This window comes from Caretta caretta, chromosome 1 (genome assembly GCF_965140235.1).
Source record: "Caretta caretta isolate rCarCar2 chromosome 1, rCarCar1.hap1, whole genome shotgun sequence".
NCBI classification, from domain to species: domain Eukaryota; kingdom Metazoa; phylum Chordata; order Testudines; family Cheloniidae; genus Caretta; species Caretta caretta.
In genome coordinates, this window is record NC_134206.1 from 328,917,830 (window position 1) to 328,945,721 (window position 27,892).

The 27,892-nt window shown below is 38.6% G+C and overlaps 1 protein-coding gene across 5 annotated transcripts in view; it reads left to right on the plus strand.

Annotated features, from left to right (window-relative positions):
* Window positions 1–27,892, plus strand: part of ORC5 (origin recognition complex subunit 5) — a 122,882-nt gene that overhangs the window by 6,562 nt on the left and 88,428 nt on the right. For 3 of the 5 annotated variants that reach the window (XM_048836406.2, XM_048836408.2, XM_075124500.1), the window contains 6 exons: window positions 4,884–5,081; window positions 10,866–10,940; window positions 13,549–13,660; window positions 15,046–15,176; window positions 22,990–23,038; window positions 24,433–24,523. In XM_048836406.2, coding sequence (XP_048692363.1) covers window positions 4,884–5,081; window positions 10,866–10,940; window positions 13,549–13,660; window positions 15,046–15,176; window positions 22,990–23,038; window positions 24,433–24,523 — 656 coding nt within the window. The remainder of the gene's footprint in view (window positions 1–4,883; window positions 5,082–10,865; window positions 10,941–13,548; window positions 13,661–15,045; window positions 15,177–22,989; window positions 23,039–24,432; window positions 24,524–27,892) is intronic. The other 2 variants (XM_048836407.2, XM_048836409.2) reach the window with 2 other exon arrangements.

The window sequence follows — 27,892 nt, forward strand, 5'->3', positions numbered from 1 at the left end:
CAAATTAATCATCTGGTAATCAGAAATGCAACATTCACCATTTTCTAGCTATTACAAAATTAAGAATCTGAATAACTCATGTGCAAAGCCATATAACTGCTTAAATAAATATATATAGATATAGCGTATCCTCCTGGTTAGCAAAATGAAGTACCAAAATATACTAACTGAAGTGAATGATTCTCTCTCTAGGAAAATTACTAAAGTACAAATGCAAAATAAGATTAAAATCAATAATTTAAGTTTTTTTCTGTTCACTGATTTAATTCATGATTTAAAATTAGGGCTCTCGAGCAGTTAAAAAAAACCTTTTTAATTGCATGATTAATTTTAATAGAATACCATTTATATAAATTTTTGGATGTTTTCCACTTTTTCAAATATATTAATTTCAATTACAACAAAATGCGAAGTGTACAGTGGTCACTTTATATTTTTTATTATAAATTTTTGAACTGTAAAAACAAAAGAAATAGTATTTTTCAATTCACTTAATACAAGTACTGTAGTGCAATCTCTTTATCATGAAAGTTGAACTTGCGAATGTAGAATCATGTATAAAAAAATAACTGAACTCAAAAACAAAACAATGTAAAACTTAACAGCCTACAAGTCCGTTCAGCCAGTCGCTCAGACAAATAAGTTTGTTTACATTTGTAAGCGATAATGGTGACCTCTTCTTGTTAACAATGTCACCTGAAAGTGAGAACAGGCGTTCGCATGGCACTGCTATAGTCGGCTTTGCAAGATATTTACATGTCAGATGCACTAAAGATTCATATGTCCCTTCATGTTTCAACCATCATTCCAGCGGACATGTATCCATGCTGATGATGGGTTCTACTCGATAACGATCCGAAGCAGTGCAGACTGACGCATGCTCATTTTCATCATCTGAGTCAGATGCCACCAACAGAAGGTTGATTTTTTTCTTTTTTGGTGGTTCGGGTTCTGAAGTTTCCTCATCGGAGTGTTGTTCTTTTAAGACTTCTGAAAGCGTGCTCCCCACCCCATCATTCTCAGATTTTGGAAGGTGCTTCAGAGTCTTAAACTTTCGGTCAAGTGCTGTTGCTATCTTTAGAAATCTCACATTGGTACTGTCTTTGCATTTTGTCACCTCTGCAGTGAAAGTGTTCTTACAACGAACGACATGCTGGGTCATCATCCGAGACTGCTATAACATGAAATATATGGCAGAATGCAGGTAAAACACAGAGCAGGAGACATACAATTCATGGAAGCATGTCCTCTGGAATGGTGGCCAAGCATGAAGGGGCATACGAATGTTTAGCATATCTGGCAAGTAAATACCTTGCAGTGATGACTACAACAGTGCCATGTGAATGTCTGTTCTCACTTTCAGGTGACATTGTAAATAAGAAGTGGGCAGCATTGTCTCCCTTAAATGTAAACAAACTTGTTTGTCTTAGTGATTGGTTGAACAAGAAGTAGGGCTGAGTGGACTTGTAGGCTGTAAAGTTTTACATTGTTTTGTGTTTTGAGTTCAGTTATATAACAAAATAAATCTATGGTGAAAGCGCAACTTACAAATGTAAAGAGATTGCACTACAGTATTTGTTATGAGGTGAACTGAAAATTACTATTTATCCTTTTTACAATGCAAATATTTATAATAAAAATAATATAGAGAGACCATTAGACTGCCATAATTGAAAGCTCATTTTGCAAACCTGCAGTCGTGAGTTAAGAGTGTTTAAGAGCTGATTTGAGCAATCTGATAAGGCAAATAAGATGTCATATAAAATACGAGCTTTGAGAATCTTAGAGCTAGGCCAACCTAACTTTGTCCACCCTGTTGGCGTCTTTTACCTTGTTTTATTGATGTGCCTCTTCCTTTACATGACTTTTTTTGGCTAAAAATTGCATCCTGTTTGCGCACTTAACCACTTGAATTTTTGTTGCATCGATGGTGGTGCTGGAGTAGACCCAGCCCCTCTCCCTTTAATTGGTTAACCGGTTAAATGATACAATTTTAATCATTTAAACAGTTATCTTTTTAAACTATATTTACATCTCTAGTTAGGATAAGTCCAAGAGAAGGCCTGAAGTGGACAAAAGTTTTGTATACTTAGTAACCATTACATCCTTGTGGGCATCTCCATACATGAGGGACTTAGAGCATGTTCCATTAGGTCCAAAGTAGCCTCTACAGCTTGTCTGAAGAATATCTATGTTGCCAAGTTATGCTACACTGAGTTGAAACCATACACTTAGACATCAGTCACTTGACTTGACAACTAGATCTTTGTGCAGTTTGTGAGAACAGTTCTTTAAGTAGCAGTAACCACCATTCAAAAGACAATTTGTTTAAGACAATTTAATCTCCCATGAGTGAGGCTCTTCTTTACAGTACTCAAAAAAGGAGATAAGGATGCTTTCTACTAAACATTGTTTGCATAGGTTGTCAGCATGTATCCACACTTTCCCACATCCACTGAGCCTTTTATATGGGTTCTAATTAAGTGGGACGAGTGTAATGAGCTCAGTACCGGGGCTTCTATATATAACCTTGCATGCGAGGTTTGGTTCTGCAAGGAATGTGTGTGTCCTAGTGACTACTGCTTTCCAGAAGGTTTTGATGTTCAGTGAAGAAGAACATATATTTCCTGAAGAGTGAGGTTCTGTGCCAGCAACCTATTTTAAGAGCTACAGTTGCTAGGTAAGTAACCTTTCATTCCTTATATATATGTGAGTGAGAGATTCCTTCCATTTTTATTGTTCTATGTTGTTCCATTAAGGCAGACAGCCTTAACTTTTGAACATTAAAAAGATACTGCCAAAATTGACAGGCCTAAAATTTTACTTAGAAGTAGCAGTAAAATCACCCCCCCACACACCTTTTTAATTTTAAAGCTCATTTTAGTGCTGAGATCTTTCCTCCCCCAACCCCCACAAAGTAATGGCTGAAGCTGTGGAAGAAGTCACAAAACTTGAACTCTTCTGCTGTAAACAAAATAAGAGCAGCTCTGGGTTTTCAGATGATTAGGGGCATGGGTTCTGGTGAAGTTTGTACATAGATCGTGCTCTCTCTCTAACTGGTCAGTTTCATTCCTCTGACCAGTCATGGAGTCAGGGTGGATTGATTTAAATCGCCAAGTGCAAAGCCTCAATTTAAATCTATTTTAATCAGCTTTTCTATTTGTACTTCAGTTATTTTTCTGAAGAGAGGTGCATTCTCATTGGTTGATACAACCATTAAAACATGTTGATTTACAGCCAAATAGAGCCTTAACACTACATTTGGTACTTCTTTTTGCTACCTAGGAGGGTACGCTGTAACTATATACATTTATTTAAGAAGTTATATCTTAATATTTTCAGATACTTATTAATTGTACATTTTAGTATGTTAAAAATGGTGACTGATTTATTGCTTATTTACTATATAATTAACTTTTTGCTCATGATTTGTGTCAAGCTGCATTAGGATGGTAAATGGAGTTTAATTAAACACACAAAACAGCATGTAAAACTTTTTATTAAACAAAATCTTAAAAGTTTTGGATACATAAACTTCTCTAGTCAAAGTGTTTCACATTTACAACTAAATGATTTATTAAACAGAGGGATTAACGGTAGTCAGTGAATTAAACTAATTATTTCAGGTCAGCCTAGAAAAATAATATAACAGGCTGACCTATTGTGCTATATTTATGAAGCTTGGCCACAAAAGTTAATGTTTTCCCACTGATTCTTTCTTTATACAGAAAAACAGTCTTCAACTCCGTTTTTCATAAAGGCCCATGGTTTCAGAAAATTTTTTTTATTTAAATGTTTTAAGAAATAATATGTTTAGGCCTTCACATATTTTGTATTAAATTCACATTTCATTTTAAACAGGCTTATTTTTAAAAGAACTTATTATAATTTAAATAGCAAAATAAAAAATTTGTCATTTTTATAATCCACTCTGAAAGGAGTTAAATATGTAAATAACCTTATGGAAATAAGAATCTTATGTATTTCAATGCTTTGACTATACAGGACTTCACACACTGAAGAAGTACGAGTTGTGTACTGTGTTCACACAGACCTGCAACCCAAAACAAACTGATACAGCTAAATTGTAGCATAACCGCCTTGAAATGTCGATATAAATAATGCTGTAAGGTGATCTTAGGGCTTCTGTTAATGAAAAGTGTTGCAGAAATTGATTTGAGAAATGAAGTGAGGAGATGAGAACCTGAAATAGTGAAGCAGTCTTTGCCACTGTAAAAGCTCATGGCAGGAGTATCTTTGAATACACATCATGCTATATGTAATGCTTCCAATCATCAGCACATTTTCACAGATAAATCATGGGTGCATGCTTCTGACAGTGCATTGGAACTATATATCAATACCTTGTCTCAAGAGCGTATGTGGAAGTTGCATTCCAAATATTTTTTTCTATTTAAACTAAATTCTAGATTTATTTAACATGAAACTTTACTGTCAAATGGAAGTCTGAGACCCAGACTGAGTCAGACGCTTTAGACCCAGTATGTGTAATAGATTAAAAAGTGTGTTTGATCAAAAATACATCCTTCTTTTTTCTTCTTGTGAGTTATTCTGAAGAGGGTTTTTTAAACATAATTTACACTGAATGTTTCATATTAGTAACTCTGTCACAAGATAATATGCTTAAAATCTGTTTAGTTGCCCTTTGTGGTATGTAAAATTTTGAATTGCTACACATATGATAATCCATTATTGATCATATTTCTGTAAATATTGTGTGCCTCTGGGGGTGATGCAGTTTATTCCTATGTCTGGGGAGCAAAGAAATTAGAATATTGAGCTCTGATTTTTAACCATTTAGATTATTTTTTATCATTTTGTATTTCTTTCAATATAATTGTCTCTCTCTTCTCCTTTTTTAGCTTCCTCATGTGTTTGTGAACTGTGTCGAATGCTTTACTTCGAGGCTCCTTTTAGAGGAAATTTTGACCCAGTTGCAGAACCTTTCATCTGAAAATAAACACGGTTCTCATGTGCCTTGTGACACATTTAATGATTTTGTATGTCTATTTAAGCAAGAAATTATTACTCAAGATCTACAGAATCAAACAGTATATATTGTAAGTAATTTAATTTGCATGTTTCTCCTGTTTTTATTTTGCTTAACTGTATTTATCAGAGTTCCTGTATGTATGAAAAAATAGGTGTTGCTCATCAATTTACATAGTTTCTGTACTGTGCTGTGTGAGCCTGAATCAAAGCTTATTGAAATTAATGAGAATCTTTCAGTTGATTTTCACTGGGGTTTGCTCAGGCCCTATATGCCTCTTTTTAGAAGACTATTCACGTGCAAATACTAATAGTAGATTGTGCTAAATAGTTAACTAAACATTTTAACAAAAAAATGTTGCCAGTAGAGAGAACGGAGTTGATTTATAATGAGGCAGAGAGTCAACCTCACAAATCTCTTTTGGGAGATAGTTCTATTAGAGAGAAACCAAATGGGGGAATAGGGGAAGCTACATGGGGAGTACCCAAGTGGAGAGAGTAGCTAGGCTAGCACAGGTTTAATCTAGAGGTCATGCTGATTGGTTCCAGTGGTGAGCTGGAGCCAGTTCATACCGGTTTGCACGAACTGGTGGTTAAATTTTGAAGCTGGTTTAGACCCGGTTGTTAAAGGGGTGGGGAAGTTCAGGCGGGACAGACAGGATGTGGCCCGTGGGACCGTCCTGTCTGTCCTGCCTGAGCTCTCGGCTGGGGAGGCTCCCATGTGAAATTTTACTGACCCGGCAGTACTCCGAGCCTTCGGTGGCACTTCGGCAGTGAGTCCTTCACTCGCTCCGGGTCTTCGGCGGCATTTCGGCAGCGGTTCCTTCAGTGCCACTGAAGACCCGGAGGGACTGAAGGATGTGCCGCCGAAGACCCGGAGCAAGTGAAGGAACCAGTTCTTGAGCTTCTGGCAGCTCATCACTGATTGGTTCCCTTATAAAAAGGGCTGTTTAACTCCCATAAAACTTCAATCTTCATTAGCAAGATTTAAAACTCAGTTCTTACCTGTAAAGGCAGCCAGTGTGGAGAAAAGTAGAGCAATGAAAAGTTAAATAGGCAAAATTTTGTACTTCATGTGAACAGTGGATGGAGGAAGAAAGGAGTCCAGCAGAAAGACTATAGTTGTACTCCAAGTGAAAAATAATGCATGAAGTATAGTTGTAGTAGCAGAGAACTTCAAATAATATAAATAGTGGACGCACTCTCCAGAATGTATTTTCTTTGGGAAAAAGGGAACAAAAGATTTGTTAAAGGAGGCCAAATTGACCATGTGACTAAAATTGAAGGTGTTCAGATCGCAAGTTTGATACCACTGGAAGACCTTTTTTTTTTTTTTTTTTTTTAAATATTCTCTCTAACCAGTTGAGTGTGGTGGTTTGCCTTACTTGAAGTCAAGTAAGGAAGAAGTGAACAAGCGTGTTTAAACATCTTCATGTAAATTTTGCAGGCACAGCTAAATGTTTTATATTTTTTTAAAATACATACAGTATTGAGTTGATGAAGTTCATACTCTGTATAGTGGATTCATTAATATCTTGTAACTTATACAGGAGTGTTTTGAATAAAGTTTGAATATTTAAAGAACATGGAAGGTTAGTCAGAACTTTTTTAATAGATAGCTACAAAAGTAAAATGAGTATTCTTAAACATGACTGTAAGATTGAAATGTGTGCCAGGGAATTTTACATAACACCATTGCTTTCATATTGGTATATGACTTAGAGGGGAAAATGCTTGATTTAAATATCCGTAGGAACATTTTATTTAGCATTACTATCCCTCAGAATATTAGACGTTACTTGAAAATTGATATTGGAAGACAGGGCGTTAAATACTGTGAAATGATCAATTGTATTGGGTAAAATGTTGCTAGATGAGGAGAATTACTTGATAAATTAGCGTGTTTCAACTCTGTTAATGGAAACAGATAGGAATTGGGGCGGAAATCAATTTGTGGGAATTAACTTGTCTCCTCTGGATTTATTAAAGGATGGTTTAAATTGAGATTGATGAAAGAACTGTGTACTGGCAGCATAAACTGGCAAAACTAATATTATTCTATTTGATTTCTGGGGTAAATCATTTAAAATATTTCAGCCCTAATTAAATCAGAGAAAATTAAGATAAATGGTTGCTCTCAGGCAAAGATTTCTAATCCAAGAACAGGTATTGAGCATGAAGACAAAATGATTTGTTCTATCTATTTGAAAGATGATGCTGATATGACTTGTATTTATTCTTACATTTAGAATTAGTGTTCTTTATAATGACAGGTTTCAGAGGAACAGCCGTGTTAGTCTGTATTCGCAAAAAGAAAAGGAGTACTTGTGGCACCTTAGAGACTAACCAATTTATTTGAGCATGAGCTTTCGTGAGCTACAGCTCACAACATCTGATGAAGTGAGCTGTAGCTCACGAAAGCTCATGCTCAAATAAATTGGTTAGTCTCTAAGGTGCCACAAGTACTCCTGTTCTTTATAATGTGATTTAACAATGAAATTGTAGCAATATTAAAAAAAAAAAAAAAGCTAAAACATATACCAAAAGTTATTCCATATTGCTTTCTGGTTGGGTTCATAACATCTGCAATTATAGGCTGTTGGTATTTGAGTGTGTGGGTGATGAGCCACTAGAAGTGCACCAACAACTACTAGCATACAACTGGTCATGTTATCACTATATATATTATCTGCTACAAAAAAACCCAGTCTGATGTGTTGATCTGTTTTGTTTTGTTTTTAAATTGTGTACTACTGTGCCAGAAAAAAATAAGTCTGAAGAGGGAATCTCTTCAGTATAATAAATAACGTTTAATATTTTCATTAATAGTTTACAGAGGAACAGCCGTGTTAGTCTGTATTCGCAAAAAGAAAAGGAGTACTTGTGGCACCTTAGAGACTAACCAATTTATTTGAGCATGAGCTTTCGTGAGCTACAGCTCACTTCATCAGAAATTAATAGTTTAGTAAGTCAGTTTGGGATGTTAGCCTTTGAGTATGTATTATGGTGCAAAGGGGCGATATAGAAAGTGACTTGGAGATTCATTTATATATCTTTTCAGTGACCTGGACCCTAGCTGTGCATTGTTAGACGCTATACATTGCTTAGTCATAACTGAAAAGGCCAAACCTATCAATTTGGATGTGGATTTGGACAAAGGCATTCCAATTTGTTTGCTTCCCACTTTATTATTAATTATTTGTATTACAGTGGCACCTGGGAGCCCTGATCATAGACCAGGAACCTATTGTGCTAGGTGCTGTACAAACGTGGAACAAAAAGCTGGTTCATGCTCAAAGGAGCTTACAATCTAAGTATAGGACAAGAGACACATGGATCTAGACGGATGGGGGAGTACAAATAAACAGTGAGACAGTGTTAGTCAACATGATACGCCATGGTCTCTCTATGCTAGCAGCCTATGGAAAACAGTTGCTTAACACATGCTTAATTCAAGTTTTTAGAACTTGATGCTAAACAGTTACAAGGGAATTTTGTTAAAGGAACACTAGTGAATATCTGGTGAGTAAAAATGCATGTGTTCCCTCTATAAGAAATTCTGAGTAAACTTGAGCAGTTCAGGTTTCCCAGAACAGATATCTTGAGTTCTGGTCCAATCAGACTTCAGTCTGAAATCTTGGGATGATGTAATCTTTACTACCTGAATAAAACAGATTCCAATAACATGAGCTTTTGTGACTGGGGTACTGCTGTATAATGTCCGTCCCAGTTTTGTGTGATCATGAAATACCATTTTTTAAATTCGACATTCCTTAATTTTCTACCTAGTGCTCTTCTTCCATGAGCAATGAAGATTCATGCCTTTCAATGGTTTGGAAAAAAAAATCATAAATAAAACTTTTTGAAAAGAAGGAAACTCATTAATGGGAACAGAATAATATAATCCTCTGCAGATCTGTAGTGTCATTACAGCAACAATAATCCAAAAGAAATAATCAACTTTAATATCAGTAGTTAAATTCAGCGTAGTAAGTGGAACATAAAATAAACCTGTGTTTTCCCTCTTTTATCCTTCAGTGAAGGTATTAATTGTGTTCATCTTAAGAATTCTTTAATGAATTATAATCCGCAATATTTTCACTCTGGGTAAGGCCTCCATTTCTCTCTTCAATATAGTAATTGTTTATATGCAGTTGTGCCCATTTAAAAAGTTGATATTTACTAATAGTTACCACATAGTGTTGGTTTTTTTTAGTTATTTCTTGGAGCAGTATTAGGCTTCCACGTAATAATACAAAGAATCTTGTAAATCTCTGGACCTAATTTTTGAGGCCAAAATACATTATTATTAGAAGAAAATCAGACTCTTTACTCCTGGGGGAATTCTGCACCAAAAAATCAATAATTCTGTGCACAATTTTGGAAATTCTGCATTTTTATTTGCTAAAATAACACAATATAATCATGCTAGTTTCAATTATTTTGGTAATTTATGTCAAAATATCTGTCAGCAAGTATGTCTGTAACAATACAGAGCAGGGAAAAAATTCTTGTAATTTTTTTTTTGACAAATAGATTTCTGTATTAATATGCCAAGTAAGAACTTTATGTAATTCATTTAAATTACAATACAGAACTGTATTTTCTGCCTCTGTCAGAAACAGCGCAAAGGCTTGGGGGAGTCAGGGGTAACAGAGGAGCTGAGGGAGAGGGAAAGAGCCTGGAGTGAACCTGGAGGGTGTTGGGTGTGGGTGGGAGGTTTTTCTTTGGGGCAAAGGCGGATTATTAGGGTGTTGGGATGCCTCCCCCATGCAGACTCTGGCTGACCCCAAGCCTCTTGCATTGTCAGGCACATCTGCCCGGTCTCTGAATTCCTCATCCCCATGGGTGTCTTCAGTCCCCCTTCCCCATTCCTACGCTCAGCACTGTCACCCTACTAGCTCCTGAGCCCATGGTCCAGTCTGTACCCCCCACTAGCCATTCTCAACCCTAATCTGTGACACATACCACCCCCAGCAGCCCTGTGTGACCCACTCTGTCCTAACCTCGCTCCGCCGGCAGGTGCTCTGGTGAACTTCTCCTCCTGCTGGAATTCTAGAGCACTGGGCTTAGAATTTTTGTATTTTCCCACACAAAATCCATTTTGCCTATGTGCTGCAGTTCTGCCTCTTGCCCACAGGAGGCCGCTGTGGTGCTAGAACAGCCAGCATGAAGGCAGCTGGCTGTTCTGGTGCCCCAGTGGCCTCTGGTGGGGAAAAGGCAGAACTGCAACATGTCTTAGGCAAAATAAATATTATGTGGGAAAATACAAAATTCTGTGAGACAGAGGAATTCTGTGCATCCACAGATGTGCATAATTTCCCCAGGAGTCTCTCTTTATGAACCTCAGAAGGATAGCTACATTGAAAAAAATTAAGCAGTTCCTCAAACACATTTAGTAAAAGGTAATCTTGATGGAAAAAAGTATTCTTTTGTAATAACATATTCATGCAATATCCTAATGTGTGGGATATTTTAATCTTCTGAAAAAACATAATGCTGGATAAAAATGAAACTTTTAATTGGCTGCTTCCGATGTCATGGCTTTATGAATAATACTCAAATAAGTCACTGATGCATTTCCACTTCATAACTGCAGTAAGACATGACAAAGTTGGTTTCTAGGGGGTTATCACTTTTCTTGGATGGCTAAACTGCTAAGGCTGCTCCCATCACCCTTGAAACAGCAATCCCCCAGACATGCTCTGTTTGTGTCTTACCACTTAAGTAGTTACCTTTGCCATCCAAAGTTATGGGTGAAATGTGGCTCTATCTGCTGGACTAGAAAGTTTTTTAAAATCCACATAAAAGGTCAGAATAAAATTGAGTATATAATAAAATTTGTTTGTTAAAAGGTGCTGGATAAAGCAGAGCAGCTGAGGGAAATGGAGGCAAATGTGTTGCCAGGGTTTCTTAGACTACAAGAAATGGTAAGTGACTGGGTAAAGTATTTTTGATGTATATTTCATAGAAGTTAAAGATAGATACAGGGTATTAAATCATCTACCCATTCTCACTACCAGTGAACTCCCTAGAGTAGAGAAGTTTGGGTATAACTTTTTTTTTTCCTGAAAGTTGTAACTTTTTGCAGAATTTTGGTCAGCGGCAGAACTCAAATCAGAATTTAAATATCACCATGGTCTGTCGTTTTGTGCTCTGTTTATTATTCCATTTAATATGTTGTCCTGTAAGGTCTGCTCTTTTATGCATTCTTTTGAAGCTGCTTCCACTGTACACTGCATCTTCTAAAATATGTATTGCTTTTTGAGATTACAAAATTCTGCCACTCTTCAAGGTTTTTTAATAGTTGCCAAAGAGTATAAAAATCTTGGAAGGACTGTAAGGTATATAAGGAGCAACTTCTAACTGAAAAGAGCTTAGCATAGCTCAGCTACTACTGTCTTGGTTAAACGGTAGCATGCTCTTAAAGCTTGGCAACTGGCTGTGTGGGGGTGCAAACCATCCTGAAACAGCTGCTTTAGTGGGAGCTAAACCCAAGTGTAGCGAGTGCGGGGTTGGACAGATGAACCGTATTCCCGGAGTGTTTGTTTTTTTGCAGTTTCTCCAGCAGTGTCTGAGAACCCTTTGTGGTGGCCCTCCTGGAGACAGGTGCAAGGACTCTTGGAACATTGGTCATGCAATTGTGGCTAGTCCTGTTTTTATCACCCGCAGAGGCTCTCTGACTTTTGGTGTGTGTGTAACAATCTCTTAAGAGTTTACCCTGTTGCAATAAGGCAAAGGCATTACTCTTTTGGGATTTTGTTTGGGATAGGAACAGAATATATTTTTCTGCTGCTCTTGCTAATGATTTAGGAAAGGACTGGACTTGAGTTAAAGCCCATTAAAGTTAGTGGGAGCCTTTCTGTTGTCCGTTGGGCTGTGTTGTTTTGTGAAATTGACTATTCCAATGGCTGTGGAAAGCTGTAGAGACTTGATGTGCTTGAGTTAGTGGATGGGACACTTTGTAGCTGTATGTTGATCTTGCTGGCAAGACACTTCTGTAGGTGCGTGTCAGTGTCACTCACTTTCTGCCTCACGTTTTCTTAGCAAATAACTTGTTTAAAGACCTAGTGTAAAATAAATGAAAAACGTGGTCGTTTACATTTTAATAAATATTTTTTAAATTGCTGATTAATTTGCAGCTGTAGAGGTAGATTAGAGAAGCATATCAATCCCCTTGCCTGTGGTGGGGACGATATTTAGGTAATTCATAAGCACTGGAAAATAAATAGATTGTTCCACCTTTCCCTTAAAGAATATCTTTGTGCAAGATGGAAACTGTATCCTGAATCATTGCACATCAGCCTATTGTAAATCTGTTTATTATATTTGAAGCTACCAAGAAACAGAAGTGTATGTAAGGAAGAACTGCATGCGCTATGCTTTTTCTGATAATCTGTGCTAGTCCCTTATTCAGTTGCACTTTCTGGAATCCATGTGCCACACTACTTTTCTGTTTACTTCAGTGGTTCTTAATTTCTGGTGATTTTTGTATTGTGGAAGTAACCTGAGGAAACAATTTTTTACTTTTCAACTTATGGGCTGCTTCTAGAACTCTGAAATCTCTTCACGGAAGAATCATACTGGAAGGCATCTCTCTCTACTGCTGAGTTTTTAGTACAGTTGCAATCTACCTGCGGAGATTAAAGAATGTAGCATTATATTTGTATGGTATAAGCTCAGAACATTTTGAGGATTGATTGGTTTACCTTAACCATGTAGTCTTCGTTCACTGAGCAAAATCTGTCCTAACAGTAATGATAGATGAAGATGACCCCCACAATGACATGTGGAATAACGGAATTGCACATTCTATTAAAATTGTATATGACATGTGAATATGCTAGCCTGTTTTTCTTTTTTTAAAGTAAGCTCTCAGATATTTTAAAAAAAAATTAATAGGACATCAGAAATATTTCTCTCTCATTCTTAAATTGTGGGAACTGTGTAAAATAATTTTTCATATAGAAATATTCTCTAATGACCAACTTAATATTAAGTTGGAACTTGCATAATGCCACAGACTTTGCTGAGGTGAAGGTTTAGTTACTTACCAGTCATAACCACATTTAAGATGGCAAAGCAATCAGTTAAGTACAGAGCTAACTTTGTAGTGTCATGAGTCAGATGACCTTTATAAATTAAGCCTGAGTGTGTTCCCTTCACAAAATTTTGGTCCTCCTTTACCTCCTCAACTTGTTCTGTACAATCTCCTAATGAAATTCTGGGTTTAATTATTGAAGTGAAATGTTGGCTTAATTTTGGGAAGGGAAGCAACTTCATATTGCCTGGTACCCCAGGTCCCTAGTAGCTTAAATGTCAATTAAACGGCAAGAGATATACAGGAATCCCAGATAATTATGAAAATTGCAAATGTATGAGCTCCTTGATTAGGCCACCAAAAGACTTATTAATATGCTAATAATTTGTGTTAAACACTAAATTTGATGAAATTCTTCAAATGAAAAATCCTAACACTTGTTCTTCTGATTAATATTTTAACATGCAAGGTGACCTTTTCCCTCTTTCTTCTTACAGACAGACAGAAATGTCACTGTTATTTTCCTTAGTGAAATTGTGTGGGAACTGTTTCGTCCAAACACTGGGTGCTTGGAGCCATTCACCTTGTATTTTCCTGACTACAGCATAGGTAATTTAATTTTTTTTCTACTTTTTTTGTTGAATGAATAACTAATATTAGTACTTTGGATCAAGGACTTTCCATCTAAGCATTTCAAACACCCAGGCCTGGTTTACATGTGGGGGGGAGAATCAATCTAAATTACACAAATTCAGCTACGTAAATAACATAGCTGAAGTCCTTGTACTTAAATCTATTCACTGTGGTGTCTTCACTGCAGTGAGTCGACAGTTGACGCTCCCCAGTCAATTCTGCCTGCACCTCTCGTTCCTGTGGAGTACCAGAGTCGACGGGAGAGCGCTCGGCGGTCAATTTATTGCATCTAGACTAGACGTGATAAATGGACACCCCCTCACACCACTCCCCCCCACCCCCCCACCCCGCCCCCCCGGGATCAATCGCTGCCTGTCGATCCTGCGGGTAATGTAGACAAGCCCTTAGTTCTTTTGTTAAGCAATGAGAGTAGGCTGAAGCTTCAGCTTTAAATCAGTTAGAAAATGTGACAGTTGTGTATGCTGGTTACTAGAATCCAGAAGGCAGTGTTTTGTTTTTTAATAACTAGAGGTGGCTTTGGTAAAATTACAAGCTCTATATTCCCAATCACCCTCTACTTAGGCATCAGAGATACCCTCCTTCTTAATTCATGTAGATTTCCAATATGGATCCCCTATCTCAAACCACACACTGCATGCTAACTAGTGAACTGCCCACCAGGGTCAGAGACTCCAGCCTTCTCATGTCCTCAGTTTTCCTCCCAGGGAACACCCATAACACATTTTGCTTTTGCATGCAGTCTGAGAACATACCACCCCGAATTATTATGCCACTTTAGTCTGCAAAGCCCAATCTACCTCATCCATTTTGACTAGAAATCCCATTTTACTTTTTTGTTCTTGTTTGAGAATTGTTTCTGGGGATCCCCATTAGTGAGATGCACATGGCCGTCACAGGAAGAGCTCAGCCAGCTGATGGAAGTACAGGAGCATGTTGGGAGATCTGAGTTTCTCCCCCGCAGCTGTGGTTAGCTGCAGATGTTGAGACTGTTTCTATATCCTTTGCCATTTTGGCAGCATATGGTTTAAGGCTTTTCTTGTAATTAGTTGTCAGTAAAGTTAGTGTGGTTTAGCGTTGTGATGGTGTTTAAGTTTAGGGGGTGTGGTGTGTTTTTTGGGGGTGTGTGGTGTTTTTTTTTTTATGTTGAGGGAACCGGGCCATTTTTGGTTTTGTTACCCCTATTGGTAGGGTTTTCTTTTTGCTGTTGATTTGGGTTCTACTGTACAGCTGACTATCATTGTTTGGCTTGTGTTGCACTTAATTTTTAAAATATGATTAGTACAATAAGACAATCGCCAGCTTTTTGGGGAAAAAATTCAAACTTGTTTATATCTGAACAGGACATCTACAAAAGATTCTGTCCCATTATCATCCTCCAGAATATTCTGCTGATTTCTATGCTGCGTACATTAATATTCTGCTTGGTGTCTTCTACACAGTCTGCAGGGACTTGAAAGAGCTTCGACATCTGGTGAGGGATCCTCTAGATTTATTTTTCTTGTCCAAAATCTCAAAGGCTAGATTTATTGTTCAGTTTGGATAAAGAGCATGTCATAAGCATATTGCATCAAAAGGTACTGGGCTTATTTAAATCAGTTAGTGAGGTATGGGTGTCCTTATATCCCTGGGGGCTTGTATCAGTCTTGTCTCTAAGGAGGGCCTCACCAGACCTGCAAAGAAACTGATCTTAAAAGAAAAAGGGAGAGTCAGTCTGACAGGAAGAAATACTACTTGCCACATATTTGACATTTTAAGTAAGGCTTTTGAGAGGTGGATGGCTAAAAATAAAAAGGGACGATTACCTGGATATTTTCCGGAGATAAACAGTCTGCATTGCTCTCTTCAATGAGATTCAGTATTTTTCCAGAGTGCGTCATGTTCATTTGCTGCATACAGCAAAAATCAGCTTTGTTAGTGTAAACTCTAAAAAAAAAAAAAAAAAAAAAAAAAAAAAGGGGTGGGGGGGGTTTAACCTATGGAAGAGTGGAATTCAGCTTTGAAGAGTTGAATAGAGTCAGACACACCAAATAAATCAATGGGACATCCTGATATTCTGAAATATTTTCATTACCATGATACAGATTTATTTTCTATTGATGTGAACACCACACTGCAAGGCAAGGATGTTGCACGGTGGTTACTTTGTGATACTCCATGACTATTTAACAGAATAGCTGCTTTCATTCTCCACTCCTAGGCCTGAGAGGTAAGGTAGTTTCTCCCTTGTCTTAGCTGTTGAGGTATGAGGAGAAGTTGTATAGGAGGGAGCAGCTGTTAGTGGAGGGAAAAGGGCTTGGCAGCAGTTTCCTTCTGATCTCCATAAAACACTGACTAAAAGCTTGTTAATCTGCTTCTGCTACACTCCAAATGTTGCCTTGTGTGCATTAGAACATAGGAACGGCTACAGTGGGTCAGACCAAAGGTCCATCCAGCCCAGTGTCTTGTCTTCTGACAGTGGCCAATGCCAGGTGCCCCAGAGGGAACGAATAGAACAGGTAATCACCTAGTGATCCATCCTCCTCCGTTGCCCTTTCCCAGCTTCTGGCAAACAGAGGTGAGGGACACCATTCCTGCTGATCCTGGCTAATAGCCATTGATGGACCTGTTCTCCATTAATTTAATCTAGTTCCTTTTTTAACCGTTATAGTCTTGGCCTTCACAACATTCTCTGGCAAGGAGTTCCACAGGTTGACTGTGTGTTGTGTGAAGAAATACTTCCTTTTGTTGTTTGAAACCTGCTGTATATTAATTTCATTTGGTGACCCCTAGTTCTTGTGTTAGGAGAAGGAATTAATAACACATCCTTATTTACTTTCTCCACACCAGTCATGATTTTATAGACCTCAATCATTTCCGCCCTTAGTTGTCTCTTTTCCAAGCTGAAAAGTCCCAGTCTTATTAATCTCTCTAAATATGGAAGCTGTTCCATACCGCTAATTGTTTGTTTCCCTTTTCTGAACCTTTTCCATTTCCAATATATCTTTTTTGAGATGGAGCAACCACATCTGCACTCAGTATTCAAGATGTGGGTGTAGCATGAATTTATGTAGAGCAATGAGATATTTTCTGTCTTATCTATCCCTTTCCTAATGATGCCCAACATTGTTAGCTTTTTTGACTGCTGCAGCAGATTGAGTGGATGTTTTCAGAGAACTATCCACAATGACTCCAACCACGATCTTTCTTGAGTGGAAAGACCTAATGTAGACCCTATCATTTTATATCTAGGAGTTGAGAGTGTTTTCCAGTTTGCATTTATCAAATTTGAATTTCATCTGCCATGTTCTTGCCCAGTTTTGGGAGAGCCCTTTGTAACTCTTTGCCGTCTGCTTTGGACTTAACTATCTTGAGGGCTTCCCTTAGCTGAGGGTCACTGAGGGAATTTGCAGACTTCGTGCTTGCACTTGCAATAAACTGATGCACCAGAGCCTTAAAACTTTAAATCTCATAACATCCATGTTAAGTACTGTAGCTAGTATAGTAAGTAAAAGCCAAAAGTTTTTAAGAGTCCACTAATTATGCGTACCTCAAGTTTTGAATATGTAACTGATTATTCAGGTGAGATCAGTTGGAGTCATGAGTTCTTGATGTGTCTGAGTATAACATTCAAGTCAAGCAGCTATGTATGAAGGCATCCCAAATTAGTAGGCACTTTGAAAAATTGGGCCCAAATGACTTGCTCAGGCAATGTGAGTTATTAGGAGAGCAGGCAGACAACCCCACGAGTCCTGACTTCCAGTCATATCCTCTTACTTCTAGATACACTGCATAGTTTGGAAGCATATTAGGCAGATAGTTTGCCTGATACAGTTAAACTACAATTGTTAGAGGCTGTTTGTTTTTAAATGAACATTGATTAAAACAGTGGATGAGAGAAAGCAGCACAACTTCATAAAGGCAGTTTACAGGGAAGAAAACTGCCTTTGTTTCCACTGGAAATTAAATGCAAAACTTCTTACGTTTTGCTATATTGTATAGATATGAAAATGTAAATTTTCACTTCAGAAAAGCAGTACACAGCAGGCAGTTAAACACACCTACTACAGACTACATCTGGTGCATAGTTTTGTAGAAACATGGTTTCTGAATTTGATCCAAAAGCTTTTCTATTGGTCCTCAGTTCTGTAAATGTTTCTATACTCCTATTAAAAATTCTAATAGAAACAGATAACCCAAACATTGCAGCGGTGCACAGAGGATCTGAAAGTGAAATTTACTATAATTTAAAAATGAAACTGATTCTATTACCATTGTCCAAACTGAGAAAGTCAAAAGCAAACAGGTAAAGAAATGTTTTATTTTATCTGACAGTGACTTGTGTAATAAAAGTTAAAATTCTTGACTTCAGCAAAACTAATTATTTGATTGAATTCGTTCATATTCAGATAAGTTTACATATATGTGCATGCACATTTATTTTGAACAGACTATGGGAAAACCACTGAATTTCACAAAAGCTAAAGTAAACGATGGCTTACGGTATAGTGTTCTAAGCTAGTTAATGGAATAATGAATACATGTTAAAATATGGAAAGCTTTAATTCTGTCTGTATTGCTATCAAATCGGAGTTAATTGTTCAAGGAGTGAGATCAGATCATGATCTGCCTGGCAGACTTGGGTTTTTAGGAAATTTGTGCTTCATTCAATTGTCTGTCTATCTTGGGAACACTGAAGTAACCAAAGCAAAGGAGCATGGGGGTATGGAATTTTGACACTTCTATTCACCTTTCAGATTTTTATAGATGATGTATGCTGTATCCTTAATGCTTGACAATAAAGCTTAAATTCTGAATTGGTAAAAGTAGCAAGAGGTCAGTAGTCAGCCATAGCTTACGTTTGGTAATTCCATGCACATCTTTCAGTTAACTTCCCCCCTCCCCCCCTTTTTTTCCCTCCCCAACCCTAAATTCTGACTGGGGTTGTGGGAAGGGGAAGAGAGTGGTTCCCCCCTCACCCCCCATATTGCCTTCTTCCTTCCCCTCTTTGCTACCAGACCAGCTTCACTGTAAAAGCTCTGAGTAAAGGCAGGGAGGCCATCTTTATTCTGCATAAAACTGAATTGGCTAATAGCTAAGCTAGGCAGAGCTGAGATCTTGGCTGACTAAAGTAGAGCTGGGTGGGAAACGTTTTTCCTATCCCACAAAAATTGAAGATTTCACAAAAATGTTTCGCAAAAAGAAAAGGAGTACTTGTGGCACCTTAGAGACTAACCAATTTATTTGAGGATGAGCTTTCGTGAGCTACAGCTCACTTCATCGGATGTAGCTCACGAAAGCTCATGCTCAAATAAATTGGTTAGTCCCTAAGGTGCCACAAGTACTCCTTTTCTTTTTGCGAATACAGACTAACACGGCTGTTACTCTGAAACAAAAATGTTTGCAGTTCTGTATCAGGACAAAGCCAAGACCTTTCAAATTTAGAGAGGGAAGGTGTAGGCACTCACCTAGGATGTGGGAGACACAGGTTCAAGTCCGTGATCTGCCCTATTCAGACAAAGTATAAAATGAGGGGTTTATTTCAAAATGCACTTAATCATTTAATTTTTGAATCTCTACATTTTGCCTTAAATCTAACCTATGAAACATCAAATCAGTGGGTACTTGTTCAGTAATGAGCTACTTCTTAGTTACTGCCAAGGAGCATGATTGTCTTTACACAATTTCAGTGGTTATGATTGCATAACTTGAATTAATAAAGAAATAAGAGATTATGTATCTTTGTTGTATACAAGTCCCTTGATCTTTAGCTCATTTGAGTTTTGAGATCACTGCATGGTTAAACAAGTATAGACAATAGTAGATAAAAGGATCAAGATCACAGACCCAGCTTTTTTCCCCTGTATCTGTGTATCTATAGCTGTCTTGGTAAACTATTGTTTACTGTGTTTCACTGATAAAATTGAAGATTCATGCTAGAGTGTGAAGTTAAGTTAGAAGCAGTCTTTTTCTTAAGAATACATAGAGAATAAAAATTAGCATAAAGGATTTGTCATTATGCTCTTTTCAGTTCTCATCAATGTTACACTCGTAATTTATGATTATATGTATGTTTACTTTAAAAAACAAAAAAAACCAAAACCCACAACCTACTATCCTGTTCACAAGACTGTTAAATGAGCTGTTCAGAGAGTGGCTTTTCGCTGTAATATTAGAGTATGAGGCCACTTAATGTGTTTACTGTTTTAACTTTCTGATATATTAAGTTTTATATTCTCACTTAAACACACATGCACACTGTATTTGAACATTACTTAGTATGTTAACTGGTGCATTTTTATTGACACCGAGACATTATATGGATGGCACCTAATAAGTTATTTTCCTGGACATCAAGCTAGGTATGTATCTCTTGGTGAGTGGGAGTAGGGAATCAGTGGGAACAACAAAATAGTCAAGATACAACACTGGCATACACAGGATCTTGTTGAAAATGTAATTTTTCTGTTAGTTTTGATAACCATATGCTGCAATTTTGAATGCACCAGAGAAAAATAATCCAGGGTATCTTTAATGTACGTTCTCTTTAATCCTATTAAAAGGAGCAGCAAACTGAAAATAAATCTTAAGCAATGCAAACACTTGTGGTACAGTTGTGGTTTAATTATTCTGCAAAAATTACCATAACTTAGAAGTAAAAGTGCCCAATAGTGCACAAATAAGGCTGGCTAAGAAGAAAAGAGTCCTGTGAAAATAGGAGTAGAGCTGCCACACATACTACCCAGCTAGTTTCCCTAGAACTTCGTATGTCCAGCAGTCTGTACCGTGTGTTGTTTCTTCTTCTTGGAGACAGGCTAGACCTGTGTTCTTGTGCTGTTACTGGAGTTTATTCCTAATTCTCTACCTGTCAGTACAATAAACTGCAGGATACAGGCTTCTTTTTGTAGTGGCTTTTTTTCCCTTAAAAATCCACCTAGATTTTTGTTAATTTTAAATTAGATCCTGAGCCTGTATGGCTCTCTGTAAGCTTAAATTCCGGGGGGGGGACACACACACACACGCACACTCTTGAGGGCTTGAGAGGAGGAGTGTATGGCCTGACTCAACCTCCTTTTATTCATAGGGGGGAAAAAAAGGATAGTTGATAGGGAGGAGAGAGGAAATGGGGAGGCCAGGAAACATTCTTCTTTTGCGGCACTCGAACAGCCCCATGCCAATGGTGCAGACTTCCTGCTGTGCCAGGATCCTCAGCAACAACAGCACCAGAGCTAAAGGTCATCTACTTTTACACTTTTTACCTATAGATACAGTATGCTTGAAAGGATTTGCTACAGTAGTTGAGTCATTCAGATTTGAGGGGCTCAGCCCTGCAGGCATGTATGTTCTTGAGCAATGGTCCCCAAACTGTGGGGAGCACCCCCCCCCAGAAGGGCACAGAGAAACATTCTGGTCGGTGCAGCAAGGCCCAGGCCAGCCCCCATGGGTGGTGGGGAGGGAGTACCACCCGGCCCCACTTGACCCCCTGCCGCAGCTCAGCCCTCATTCCCTCTCCGCTCCCAGGCCAGTTCTGCCTCTAGCCCCAGTTCCTCCCCCTGCTCCACCTTCAGCCCAAGCTCCTGAACTGAGGAAGCCTTGGCTGTGCAGTAATGGGGGCGGGGCGCAGACAGATTCCATTACTGGTAAGCAGGGTGCTTGATAGGAAAAGTTTGGGTACCACTGTTCTTGAGTAATTTTGCTAATTGGAGTTGTCCCAAAGTCATCAACTGGTCTACTCACATGAATAAAGATACTGTCTGTAAGGGTTTCAGGACCCAGTCCTACAGGCTTTTGTATGTGAAAGGTCTTTTGCATGGCATATGTTAATATAGACTAGTATAAATATTTCATAAGTTTCTGAACTACTCTACATATAATAGAATTTAGATTAATGCACACTGCTTTTTACTGCTGCATATGTGTTTTATGATTTTATGTATCACTGTAAATATGGTTTTGAAGCTGCATTGAAATCAATATGTTGATGTCTAGGTATTACTATAAATGCTGCATAGAGCTTTCTAAAGATATGGGGGCAAAGTTATTAGTTGGAAAGGTTGCTGTATTACAAAATTCCAAGTATAAGGGTCACAGGGTCCACTCACCACAAATGGCATCTCCCGCTGGCCATCCTGGGGATTTAGCTGTGCCAGCTTGCGCTCTCCCTCCAGCATGGTTTTCACCCGTCTTGTCTCACTCTGCTGCCCTGCTCACTCCTGGGTCTGTAGCTTCCTCTGTGTGGCTTGGTCCTCTGGCCAGGCCACTAAAGTCCTCCCCTTCTAGGGTATTCACAGTCTTTCCAGACCTGCTGTCTGACTGGTGTGTCCAATGCCGTAGCCACTCCCGCGGTGGCTGGTAGGGGAAGCCAGGCCCACATTCTACACTGGGTTCCAGCCCCAGGACCCTTTAACAATCCGCCACAGACCTACCTCTTGCTGCTGGTTTTCTGGGCTTCTTCCTGCATATCTTATCTGCCTGGCTTGCTCTTGCCCCCTCTTGGGGAGTGACTGCAGCCTTTCCCAGCAGCAGCCCCCCTTTCTGCAGTCAGTTACTAGGCTTTATGCAGGCCCTGCCTGTTCCTCCACAGGTGAGCCTGTCCTTAATTAGCTGCCTCCAGCCTAAATTGCCCCTGCTTGTAGCCTAAATAGCTGATTGGGCCTACCTGGCATAATTCAGCTCTTGTGAGGGTAGTGTGGGGAGTCCACCCCATCACAATTAGTAAATATCCAACTTCATAGGCTTATACAAATTGGAAAAAGTATACATTAGATGCCTAGATAGAGTAGAACAAATAATTCTTATCTTAAACTATTTTTGCTTATTTGAAAGTGGAAGAAGGGTTTCTGAAAATTGTGATTTTTTTTTATAATTTCTTCTCTGCATTTGCATGTAAATAGATATAATCTATTATTGAACATATTTGCAGCACTGATGAAACAATGAGTTTTAACCAAAAAAGGGTGAAGGAAATGAACTTGTCTTCAGTAAGTTACTTTCTGCACTACTGGTTTAAAAAGATACAATTGCTGTATTGAATTTTTTTTATATATCAGCATATTATAGTGAAATATTTTGTGGAGGTTTGTCTTTGCTTTTGTTGTGAATGTCATCTTGTTGTTTGTATTCCTGAATATTACACTGTGAAACATTACGACCTAAGTCAGAGTGAAAACCTTGGAAGCAAAATGCCATAATTAGTAGTTGAAACATATTTTTATTCACTTTACATCACCCAGACGTGTGTTATATGCTGTACAGTATAGACTGACCATGTCTAATACGTTGTCAATTTTTCTGTCTTTTTTCTGCAGGCTGCACTAAATTTTACTAAATATTGTGAACCAGTGGTCAGAGGAGAAGGTAAGTGCTTTGCTTTTCTATTAGGCTGTTTCTACGAGTGCTGCAACAACACTGCTGTAATGTAGACACTTGCTACAGCAGTGGAAGAGGTTTTTCCCATCTTTGTAGTAAATCCACCTCCTCGAGAGGTGGTAGCTAGGTTGACAGAAGAATTCTTTAATCAGCCTAGCAGTGTTTATGTCGGGGCTTAGCTTAACTATGTCTCTTGGGGTATAAATCTTTTACACCAGTGAGCGACGTAGCTAGGTCAGCCTAAGTTTAAGATGTAGACCAGGCCTGAGTAGCAGTCCACATTTAAAATGGTGCGGCTCCACCTGTGCCTCTTCTGGAGTGCCCCGCTTTGATTCACTTTCCATTCACTCTGACAATCACAGCAGTGTTGCTTTTACTGTCTAATACGGCTTCCGTATGAGGATAGATTAAGAAGACTAGTACTTTCAGCTTGGAAAAAGAGATGACTAAGGGGGGATATGATTGATGGCTATAAAATCATGACTGGTGGGGAGAAAGTAAATAAGGAAGTGCTATTTACTCCTTCTCCTAACACAAGAACTAGGGGTCACCAAATGAAATGAATAAACAGCAGGTTTAAAACAAACAAAAGGAAGTATTTCTTCACACAACACACAGTCAACCTGTCGAACTCTTTGCCAGAGTATGTTGTGAAGGTCAACACAATAACAGGGTTCAAAAAAGAACTAGATTAAATTCATGTAGGATAGGTCCATTAATGGCTATTAGCCAGGATGGGCAGGGATGGTGTCCCTCACCTCTGTTTGCCAGAAGCTGGGAATGGGTGACGGAGGATCACTGGGTCATTACCTGCTCTGTTTGTTCCCTCTGGGGCACCTGGCATTGGCCACTGTCGGAAGACAGGGTACTGGGCTAGATGGACCTTTGGTCTGACCCACTGTAGCCGTTCCTATGTTCTAATGCACACAAGTCAACATTTGGAGTGTAGCAGAAGCAGATTAACAAGCTTTTAGTCAGTGTTTTATGGAGATCAGAAGGAAACTGCTGCCAAGCCTTTTCCCTCCACTAACAGCTGCTCCCTCCTATACAACTTCTCCCCATACCTCAACAGCTAAGACAAGGGAGAAACTACCTTACCTCTCAGGCCTAGGAGTGGAGAGTGAAAGCAGCTATTCTGTTAAATAGTCATGGAGTATCACAAAGTAACCACAGTACAACTTTGTTGCCTTGCAGCGTGCTGTTCACATCAGTAGAAGATAATTCTGTATCATGGTAATGCAAATATTTCAGAATGTCAGGATGTCCCATTGATTATTTGGTGTGTCTGACTCTATTCAGCTATTCAATTGAATTTCACTCTTCTATAGGTTAAACACTTTTTCAGAGTTTACACTAAGAAAGCTAATTTTTACTCTACGCAGCAAACGAACGTGACACACGTCGACTCTGGAAAAATATTGAATCTCATTTGAAGAAAGCAATGCAGACTGTTTATCTCCGGGAAATATCCAGGTAATCATCCCTTTATATTTTTAGCCATCCACCTCTCAAAAAAGCCTTACTTAAAATGTCATATATGTGGTGAGTAGTATTTCTTCCTGTCAGACTGACTCTCCCTTTTTCTTTTAACGGTTTCTTTGTAGCCATAAAATACTACAACTATACTTGTGTGTCTCAGATAGGAAAATACAAACAAGTGTTCAGTGTGTTTTATGAGATGTTACGAAGCTATTAAGTTAATGTGTGAAGCAGATTTTAAGGCAAAAAGCATATAAAACTGTTTATTAACTGGACACTGAAGCAGTCCTCCACCAATGGAGATTTGCTTAGTCTTTCACCAATGCGCAGGCAAACAGGTGGACGTTGCATCATGCCTGGAAAGTCAACAATAATTCAGACTGTCTGGAAAGGGCCGTCTAAAGGAGAGAGCCCCTTATGGATAATGTTCTGTCAGCAGCTCCTCCCTGTTATAACAAAGGTCAGACATGGGTAAGGTGTTTCTGCTATCAATGGATGTGTTAGGTATGACTCAAGTGTCCTGTCTTGTTCTATAGTCTTTAATTTTTGGTATACTTAATTGGTGGGTTTTTTCAGTGTTGGGCTTTTGGGGTTTTATTATTGACTGACATTTTAATTTACAAAAATGAAAACCCCTTTTAAACATGCTTATAATCCAATAAATCTCATAATTCTATTTGGTAGGAAATAGAGGAAAAAATATAGGGTGCTTTTCAATAATTCATGACTTCTGAAACATGGAAATCCATCACCAGAATATATAAGGATAACTGAAAATGCTCTTTTCAAAATTGCCTCTGAAGTTCCACACTGTATCATTCATGTCTTACTATGCAAACCTCAGGATTCTTTAAGGTACTATAAATATGAGAGGCAAACACACAGGCTCCTCAAAATCATCTTATTGGGGCAAGGTTTATAAATCCACTGCACCATCATTGACCTGCAGTTCCTTTCTTTCCTTCACCTCCTGCTTTCATGGAACAAAAACCTTCTTCTCTTCATGGGATTATTTTTAAATAGCATGAAGAATTTATAGGTGGCTGGGTGGTGGTGAATTAAATTCTTGATCAACTTTTATTTGTGAGAAGGGCTAGAGACTGTCTCCATAATGGCACAGGAAAAAAAAAATTCAAGATGTATTTTAGAGACAAGCATAATCTGTGTTTGAATGAAGGGTATTTGTTCAAAAATTATGTGTCTCTGTGATTCAATCTGAGTGAAAAACCATAACCTTGCTCATAGAAAAGGCTTTGGTGGTTAAAGGACCCAAATAAAGCCCCCCTCCACTCCCCCTTGTTAATCTGTTGGATCTGACATCCAAAGACTTTCCTAAAACTATAAAGTGACCTGTGAGGAGTATCTGAGGGGCTCATTTTAAAAAGCATCAGAATCTTTGGATCTATCCCCATTGGGTAGAGCACTTGTGTACTCTCAAGCTGAGAGAACTTCTCAGATCTGTTGTTAGCAGCTTCCAGAAAGAAGCAGCATAGGTGCTCAAATATAGCAAGAAACACTGATCTTCAAAAACTGCTAAAGAGTTCTCTCCCCTTGGGGGTTCTAGAAATAGCTGCTCCAAGAAGCAGTCATTAATGGTGTCTAAAAACTTCATCTCAGAATCCCATACTGAGGGACTGCAGATATCCCCCATTATGATTGAGTTTTCTACTTTTAAAGCCACTCTAATCTCCTGGAGCATTTCACAATCACTATCACCATCCTGGTCAGGTGATGGATAGTATTTTCCTACTGCTATACTCTTATCATTCAAGCATGGAATTTCTATCCACAGATATTCTAAGGTACAGTTTGATTCATTTAAGAGTTTCTCTATTTGACTCTGTGCTTTCTTTCATATACAGTGTCACTACCGCACCACCTAATGTGTCAATCCTATGTATGTTGTACCCTGGTATTACCGTGTCCCATAGATTATCATCACTCCACCAAGTTTCTTTAATGCCTATTACAGGGAGTCCTCGGACTTACAACGTAGTTCTGAGGAATGAATTGTGTCGTAAGTCAAAACGTTGTAAATCAAAACCACTTTTACCATAGGAATCAATGGTATGAAGGGGCGACTGGTTCCTGAACCAAGGCTTGATATACTATTTTCACCACAGTAACCCAGATTTTTGTACTAAATGAATTATAGATGACTAATGTTGCATCAATGTATTTACTGTACCCTGTTCGTTTGAATGGTGTTTACAAAATACAAACTCACATATGCTGCTCAGAATGCAGGCAACACAGGCTCAGAAAGCCAGGGAGAACGACACACAAATGAGTAAGGTAGTTAAATGAAAATTAATAGGTACAGTCACAAGAGTGAAATGCCTGCAGGCTGCATGGAAACTTTTAAAAAACATCATAATAGAGGCTCAAATTAAATGTATACCCCAAATTAAAAAACACAGTAAGAGGACCAAAAATTGCCACCATGGCTAAACAGCAAAGTAAAAGAAGTAGTTGGAGGCAAAAAGGCATCCTTTAAAAACTGGAAGCTAATCCTTTTCAGGGACCATTGTCATGTACTTCCTTAAAAGACAGGAAGTACAATCTCTTGCAGTCTTTGTGGTGGTTGAATCAGTTCCATTGGATTTTATCAGGGGAGGGTTCTACTCCAGGTACTGTACTACTTGGGTTCCCAAGACAAGAGGAGGATGGAGACTGATTTTAGATCTCAGGACTTTGAACAGCTTCATCCTCTCTTTGATTCAGATTAGTAACCCTGGAAGTGATCATTCTCTCTTTGGATCTGCGGGGGTTGGTCTGTGTGTGTGTCTCTCCCTCCCTCCCTCCCTCCCTCTCTCTCTCTCTTCAAGATAAACACTTTCATATAGCTGTGACCCTTATCTCACGTTTCCTATGGTTCATTCTTGGCAAAGACTACTACCAATACTGCATCCTACCCTTGGGTTTTTCAGCTGCCCCAAGGGTCTTTAAAAGTGCCCTTGGCGGTAGCAACTCATCTTTGTCAGATGGGAATAATAGTCTTCTCTCCCTATTTGAACGACGCACTCCTTTCTCGAGGTGCAATCAGTAACCAACAGGACCCTATCTCTTTCCCACTCCTTGGGCCTCTGCCATTCTAGACACCATTACAGCCAAAGCATATTTGCCCATGGAGAGACTTGCTATAAGGTCCAGCCTCATTTCCACAATACGTCAGACCTGCAAGCCACAGTGAGGATTTGCCTTCAGCTCCTGGCCACATAGCAGCCTGTATATCCATAACATCCCTTGCAAGACTACACTCCTATTTTCTTCAGGTTTGGCTGTGCACAAATTGTCCAAGTGGGTGTCATACCTCAGAGGGTCATCAGCTTCCTCAATAGGTGGAAGGAGCCTCAAAATGTC